Source organism: Anarrhichthys ocellatus, unplaced genomic scaffold (genome assembly GCF_004355925.1).
Source record: "Anarrhichthys ocellatus isolate YVR2014 unplaced genomic scaffold, GSC_Weel_1.0 scaffold2440, whole genome shotgun sequence".
NCBI lineage: Eukaryota > Metazoa > Chordata > Actinopteri > Perciformes > Anarhichadidae > Anarrhichthys > Anarrhichthys ocellatus.
In genome coordinates this window covers 1-7654 of record NW_022282414.1, presented here as the reverse complement: position 1 = coordinate 7654, position 7654 = coordinate 1, and the positions used below count along the sequence as shown (strand labels likewise).

Below are 7654 nucleotides of genomic sequence, written 5' to 3'. Positions count from 1 at the left end.
TATGTGTAAATATATATATATATGTGTAAATATATATATATATGTGTAAATATATATATATATGTGTAAATATATATATATATGTGTAAATATATATATATATGTATATATGTGTATATATATATATATGTATATATATATATATATATGTATATGTATATATATATGTAAATATGTATATGTATATGTAAATATGTATATGTATATATATATGTAAATATATATGTATATACGTATACATATATATATATATAGTAATGTCGCCTGGTAGAAAAGGTCAGGCCAAAATTAATTCTGTTGTTTTTGAAGTTGCAGACTGGAAGGGGAAGTGTAAAGTGAATAGTGCTCCACTAGCCGTGGCCCTGATGCAGCAGGACTGCACCGATGACAGTTAATGAAATTGCACTGAGCAAAATTTGCAAATATTGTTTGGGCTCTCACCTCTGAGCAGCCTTATAAGCATAAAAAAGGTACGATTTATTGAAAGTGTCTGATTGTATTTGAACTAAATTAAATAATGGCCATCTAATAAAAGTCTTCCACCATATGCAGAATGTGTAGGTGTCATTCAATGTGTAGGTATATCACTTGTGTGTAGTTCATACAGGGAGTCGGTGGTCTGATTTGCCTACTGCTGCCCTCTGCTGTTTGAGAGGATTCCCTCTGACGTCACGCTACACCCTTTAAAATCAGCCTATGGTGAGCGAGCACAGAGCATTCTCTCAGCCAATCGGTGGCCGCGGTGCATTTAAAGGTTTTGAACAGAGGGACGTTTGAAACTGAAGTCAGACGAGCAGTGTTTGGGGGAAGTGTGTTAGCTAGCACAATCTGAAGTAGAGTCCGCATATATTTATAGTTTGGTTTGATCCGTATTCATCAGCGTTTACCTTCTTACGACACCGAACTGTCTTTTAAAAGGAGCCGTACTGCGGTAACGTTACACTAAATATTGATGTAGCTAGTCGTACCTGCTAGCTAGCGGTAACGTTAAAGCTACATGTTTGAGAGCTAACGTTACTCTGGGATTACATTCTTGATTAATTATCTGTCAATTGCTGCCGGTCATTGTGCAATACGACATTTAGGTAAGTAACGTTATCAACTGCGTACCAGTAGAGTTTTGTTGGATGTTTTGGATGCTATGGTTACCAAATAGCTAACGTTAGCTCAAATTTATCGTCTGAAACGTAAGGTTACGTTCACCACGCTACGGAGAATGCTAAAACTGGGCGGCTTGAAATTTATTACAATTTGTTTTCAGTTATTATCATTTTTCCTTAATGAATGGTATATAAGTAAAAGGAGCATCTGTGATACGTTACACAACGTTTGTGGTAACGACGCTAATGTTCATGTTAACATTGAGGCAACGTAGCCAAAGTAAATTGACCTAGAATGGCTAACGTTACATTTAAATTATCCTCCATCTTTGTGTTAAGACAACCTCTACTGTACCTTTTACTCAGAACATGGACTCTGCTGCCAGGCTCAAGCTGACAAAGGACATGAAACTTCAAAGGCCTGAAGTGAAGGTAATGCACAACATTACCATAAAACTAATGAATATAAAACTAACACTGTCACAGGTTGTGGGCTCACTTTTCTGACCATCGTCATTGTATATTGATGTGAATGTGTTAAGCTTTGAAGTGGCTTCACAGTCTCGGCACACTATTCAAGTTTAAGATATAAACACCAGACACACAGCTATGAGTAGACATGCGCACACACAGGCCGAAGCTGAAAGTGTTACAACAGGATTGGGGTTAAGAAATGCAAGTCGATAAAAGAGCACATCCAGAAAAGATGGAGCCTAAATGCTTCTTTGTCTTTTAAAAGCCAGTTTGTTCCGTGTTTGGGGATTTTCTTTGATTGCAGTCGGTCAGCGATGGGCCAAAGCGGATTCCTGTGTCTCAGCAGTCACCGATGACTGTAGTTACACCAGCTCCGCACCAGCGGGTTCTAGGTGTGTCGAATGGACCTCAGCGCGTACAGCGGCCTATGACGCACCAGAAGTCGGCATCTCACGTCTCGGTTGCTGTCAAGTCCACGCGCCCCACTGATCAGAATGTGAACCCTGCTACTCAGAATGGAAACCGTGTCCCGCAGCCCAAACGCGTTTCTCAGCAAATCCAACCAAAGACAATTGTGCCCAAGGTGAACCTAGAGCCGGCCAAACCACCATCTGAACCTGCAAACCTGGAGAAGCCACAGAGTAAGCATAACACAAAATCAACTAATTAATTGTGAGTGGGTGCTTTTATTTAGATGCTGAAATATTTTTTGTTGACAGACAAACCTGCCAAGAATGATTCAAATGCCTCTGCATCAAAGTAAGTGTGATTTATTGTACTTCTTTATTCTTTTCATATAGATGACAATTTGTTATTGTCTGTAACTAACTATGCATGTTTCCGCTCACACAGCAAGCGGTGGAGCCTGGAGAATTTCGACATTGGCCGTCCCTTAGGAAAGGGTAAATTTGGAAATGTCTACTTGGCCAGAGAGCAACAAAGTAAGTTCATCTTGGCCCTGAAGGTGCTCTTCAAGAAGCAGCTGGAGAAGGCCGGGGTGGAGCACCAGCTGAGGAGGGAAGTGGAGATCCAGTCTCACCTCAGGTAATGCGTCGTTCAAATTATGCGATGTAGTGCCAAATATGAATCCTGACTAATGGGGCTGGCCAAAGGCAATGTGACACAGTGGTCATCCTTATTAAAACTCAAAGAGCTTCGGGACTTGTGTTTTTACCGACCTGATTTCTGAATCACTGGCGAGACAAACCTCGATCTTTGTAGGCCAAAGTCGTTGTCACACCATAACATTTTCCTATTGAAAGAACTCCTAACTCTTTTTGAAAGACTGAACAGAGCACACCGGCCAAACTGGACTGCATTTTCATAATACTTATGCTATATATAGGTATATGTAAATATTTTGGTGTGTATGTAATATACTTGTAGACTCGAGCCTCTATGAACAGTGATGGCAGTACTGGGTCCCCCTGTTTAATACACTCGTATGCCAGCCTTGTTGTTTTATAAAGCCTGGCACTTTCAAGTGTGAACTCTCTTGTGCTCTTTAGTCGTTGTGTGCTGTTGCAGCATGGTCAGATGAACCCACTATAATGTGGTTACTGTGGTTAAAATATTTTGCAACTGGGTAATTCATGGACAAGTAGATTCCTGCTCAGTTCATGATTTTATTTTAAGTTAAAACCTGAATTGGCCCATACCGGTCTTTGTTTGAAAGATTTGAGTGATTGCATTTTGGTAACCGAAGAAATCCTTGCAGTGAAGTCAGACTGTGGACCTCCTCTGTAAAGCAGCTGCTGATGCGTTGGCTTCCTTTTAGTTCTGTCCATTTACTTTGCTCTTTTGAAATATTGATCGATTGTCCTGCAGGCACCCCAATATCCTGCGCCTCTACGGTTACTTCCATGACTCATCGCGTGTCTATCTCATCCTGGAGTTTGCACCCAAGGGTGAACTGTACAGTGAGCTGCAGCGCTGTGGATGTTTTCCGGAGGCCAGAAGTGCCACAGTAAGTGCCAATTTAAGACCTTTTTGTAAAACGTGTACTTTGCTGTCAAATGAGCAATTGACATCACCAACTTAAACACATGTATAATACTATACATTTACACTAATCCCAAAAGCCTGTTCGGTGTCTTTCCTGAAGTTTATCATTTAGAAATGAAGAGGAAGCCGTCAAATACAGAATGTGATGCATGTTGTATTCACCGTGCTTTATGTGCTGTACTAGTACATCATGGAGCTCGCAGATGCACTCGACTATTGCCACTCCAAGAAGGTGATCCACAGGGACATCAAACCAGAGAACCTGTTGCTGGGGGCCAACGGGGAGCTAAAGATTGCAGACTTTGGCTGGTCTGTTCACACTCCCTCCTCCAGGTATGCACATATATGTTTCCGTTCAAATGGCATTTTTAGTTTTCAACCTTTTTCGATGGAGCGCTTTTATTGAATCTATGTGATCGTAATGTTTGGATGGGAATAATGTTTTCAGTTGCATTTGCAATTCACTTGTTTTGCTTCAGTGTCTGTGCTCAGGTCAGGAATTACTCGTTTCTTCTTTCTCTTTGTGCCCCTCTACATCACTGGGAGCTTTCAAACTAACGTTATTAATGTCTCTCTGTTCAGGAGATCCACGCTCTGTGGCACGCTGGACTACTTGCCTCCGGAGATGATTGAGGGGAAAACTCATGATGAAAAGGTGGATCTGTGGAGTCTGGGTGTCCTTTGCTACGAGTTCCTGGTGGGGAAACCCCCCTTTGAAACAAAAAGTCACGAGGAGACCTACCGCAAGATATCGAGGGTAAGGCATGAATGGCTACACTCCAAAAATTAGCATATAATGTAGAGTGCTGTAGTTTCAGAAGCCTTTTCCTTCCACTTGAGTTTGTAGGCCTTGCGCTACAGTTTAGCTGGTAAAACTTTTGTGCTGATTGTCTTTGTCATCCAGGTGGAGTACACCTACCCCGCACAGGCCAATATCGGTGCTGGAGCCAAAGACCTGGTTGCTAGGCTTCTGAAGCACAACCCAATGCACAGACTGCCCATCCGGGGAGTCCTGTCCCACCCCTGGGTGGTCGAGAGCGCCACCAAGAAACTCACAACCATGACCAAGGAAGAGCTCGGCCAGTGAGCGTCTTTGGCCCCTCAGACCTGAGGTCTGTACGTGTGAGGGCGCAGTGGTGCGGACCACAGACACCAGTGGGCAGCTGATTATTTAGAATCTGCTTGTACTACTATATTGACTATAAAATCCCTTCTTGTGGATGTTTTTGTCTGCTGGCATCTTGAGCCACTTGGTTAACTTCTTGTATCTTATCCTTTTCCTTGTTTCACAAATGGCATCCTCTTGCCTGTAAATATTTCCCCGTTTTTGTCTAATTATTAGAATTTTATTGAGCTTTTCTAAAATGCTATTACTTGAAATAAAAGAGCGTCTGTCGTGGAATATGTCACTTATGAATTAAACTGTATACGTCTTACAGTAAATCATTCCATCACCCCTCCTTTTATTAAGCTCCTCCAGTGGCACGTGGCCAGCAGAGGGCGCCAGCATACCGCTAGAGTTGGATTGGGAAATTGTTACAGATTTTAGGTATTAATTCCACTGACACTGTTAATAAACATGTTCCACATTTATTTTCTCCTACAATAAAAAGTTTAAATGTGAAGTTATTTTTGCTTTTATCATATTTTTTTTTTTTAATTTATTTTTTTGTGCAACTGAATTTAAAAAAAACGTCAAGTTTGAGTCTAACAAATACAGGAACTTGATCTTTTTAAATTGTAAAGTATGAATTTAAGCCATGGTTCTTTTTTCAAATGAGTCAAAGGGAACGTTTCCTTGTTGGAAAAACTTGGTGACTGAAAAGGTTGATTGGCACAATTATCAATCAATATCAAATAAAGCAATACAAGGATGACACAACTGTTTCCTTGGAGGCCAGTTCAATGTGAAAAGCAATGAAAGCAACAACGAAACATTCTCTGATGGATGAAAACTGGACTGTATAGTATGCCCGCCACGTGCATGGATGGGGCCGATGTCATGTCATGGGGCTGTCATGTTTCTGTTTTGGAGCACTAGGTGGCTCCCGAGGCACAATGTTTATTAAAACTGAGATGATTATGAACGGAAATTCGTATTATTGCATTGTCATCGTAGAAATTCTTCATTTAGATTCACGGCTTTACTTGTGTGAAGCTATTTTCCTTTTGTGCTTTTAAGTTAAGACATTTATTGTTGGCTTATTCTGTCTGGTTGTTAAAACTGATGCCTGTCCTCGGGAAAATGGCTGAATTATTTCAGATAGGCTTTTATTGCATACTGAAGTCTGATATGCCCACATTATTGAATACTTTCAATGAGGTGTACCAATGGGATTTCTGCTCGCGCTTCTCGGCTGTTAATCTGCTGATCCCATTAGCCATATTTGATCACTTTTGTTCTCCTCTCCCTGCATGTGAACTGGCCCCTTCTTGTAAGCCAGCAGTGTAGGTGCTCCATCCGCGCATTCGTATGCACCAGGTAGCGTTATGTTTCAACAGCTGGAGATTAGCCCACTCAGTGAATAAGCGGTTTGTCCAGATGTCTGTGCAGAAACCTCCCAGCGGACAGATGAACAGGTCGACCATAAGGCCTGATGCATGCCTGCAGCAGAACATCAGTCGAGATTCCTTTCACTTGAGCACTCGGGGACGCAAGGCCCGGTGTACATCATGTAGGCTTGTTGGTAGGATTTGTCAGAGGGTTTTGTGTAGACGGAATAGTCCCCCCCCCCCACACACAAACACCACGTGATTATTTTCCCCTTTGCAGCCCTTACACGGTGTCTATTAGCTTCAACTTCGATTTTAAAAAAAAGAAATTGAATGCGACTATTTTCTCCATTTTCTGTCTTTTATTATAGAGAAAAAAAAAATACATGTTCTGAACGTTTTTCGTTTTACATAAAACCACACACATTTTTACAATATAATTTCACTTATTTCTTTATTCTTTAATATTAATTTCACGATATATGATAACGACTTTGAGATATACATTCCATCTTTTTGAAACCACAACAACACACTACACATACTGTTTTATAACATTTCAACAGGACCCATTGGATTGCACAGAATGAAAAATGTCTGTATGCACATTTTCCTCTTTAGTGATCTCTTTTTCTTTTTCTTTAAAGATTTTCAGACACCGAATTTTCAAGACGGGGATCTTCCAATTAATTTCAGAACACGCCATGTGTTTTCAAATGCATTGACAAACATTATGGTGAATCGAGTGTGCAGGTTATTAATTTGGGGTCTCCATCTAGCTGAGATTCGGGCCAGGGTGTGGGGGGTTGAATATGTGCAGGTCAGGTGAATTTAGTCATTGCCAATTTTAAAAGCTGAAGATGAATTTCAAATATTGGAGGAAAAAAAAATATCAAAGCAAAACTGTTCACAGTTTCACGCAGAAGAATCGAAATTTGGAGGATTTTTGTCATTTCCACTTCCCAGTTTCATTATTTTTTTGTGTCTAAAATATCATACATTCAATGCATAGTTTGTATAGCTGCTGTGTACTTTGATATTTTGCATTCCCAGTATTTTTAAACTGCTCGGGGAAGGTCCAATTTCCTCATTTCTAACGAAGCTTCGCTATTCTTTAACATGTTTCTATTCGCATTCGTGTGTTTTACTGCTGGTTATTGCCATTGTGTTATTTTGCGTGTCCACAGGCTTTTTCTTTATTTAACACCACATTCACTGCCCATAATCATATTGCAAATTACCTATCGAAGAGAGTGGCATTTCATAACGTTTTTTTTTTATTCTTATCTTAAATAAACTTAAATCACATTATGCTGTCGAAAGTCCGTCCATCGCAAACTCTAGCGTTACATGAAGTGAAGTCTCGTGCGACGAAGAGACAAACTGCCCTTTTTGCAATTTAGTTTAAGGTCAATATTGTAAACGTTCACTCCACTGGAAAATATGTAGGTTTGTTGGCATATTTATACAACATATGTAGGCCTACTGTTCTTATAGTGTGTTGTGGATGCACTGGATTCCCTCACTGCCACTGACTCTATTTCTCTGTGTGTGTGTGTGTGTGTGTGTGTGTGTGTGTGTGT

The 7654-nt window shown here is 40.5% G+C and overlaps 1 protein-coding gene across 2 annotated transcripts; it reads left to right on the top strand.

Annotated features, from left to right (window-relative positions):
• The first annotated feature begins 282 nt into the window (after positions 1–282).
• aurka (aurora kinase A) lies at positions 283–5063 on the top strand. Of its 2 annotated transcripts, XM_031840202.1 has the most exons (10): positions 283–470; positions 599–1085; positions 1467–1532; positions 1879–2215; positions 2294–2333; positions 2427–2618; positions 3402–3540; positions 3763–3911; positions 4161–4335; positions 4483–5063. In XM_031840202.1, exons 3-10 carry the CDS (start codon positions 1470–1472, stop codon positions 4663–4665), a joined length of 1278 nt encoding a protein of 425 aa, XP_031696062.1. In that variant the 5' UTR covers positions 283–470; positions 599–1085; positions 1467–1469; the 3' UTR covers positions 4666–5063. The 2 variants fall into 2 exon arrangements, with proteins under 2 accessions (XP_031696062.1, XP_031696061.1); XM_031840201.1 differs by having other exon boundaries at positions 283–1085.
• Positions 5064–7654: the final 2591 nt, after the last annotated feature.

What these genes read in the sequence shown, in the direction of transcription:
- aurka (XM_031840202.1), top strand. Translation starts at nt 1,470, where the DNA reads ATGGACTCTGCTGCCAGGCTCAAGCTGACAAAGGACATGAAACTTCAA. An exon ending in AAACCTGGAGAAGCCACAGA is followed by an intron (nt 2,216 to 2,293) that starts GTAAGCATAACA and finishes TTTTGTTGACAG; the next exon opens with ACAAACCTGCCAAGAATGAT. An exon ending in CCTACCGCAAGATATCGAGG is followed by an intron (nt 4,336 to 4,482) that starts GTAAGGCATGAA and finishes TTTGTCATCCAG; the next exon opens with GTGGAGTACACCTACCCCGC.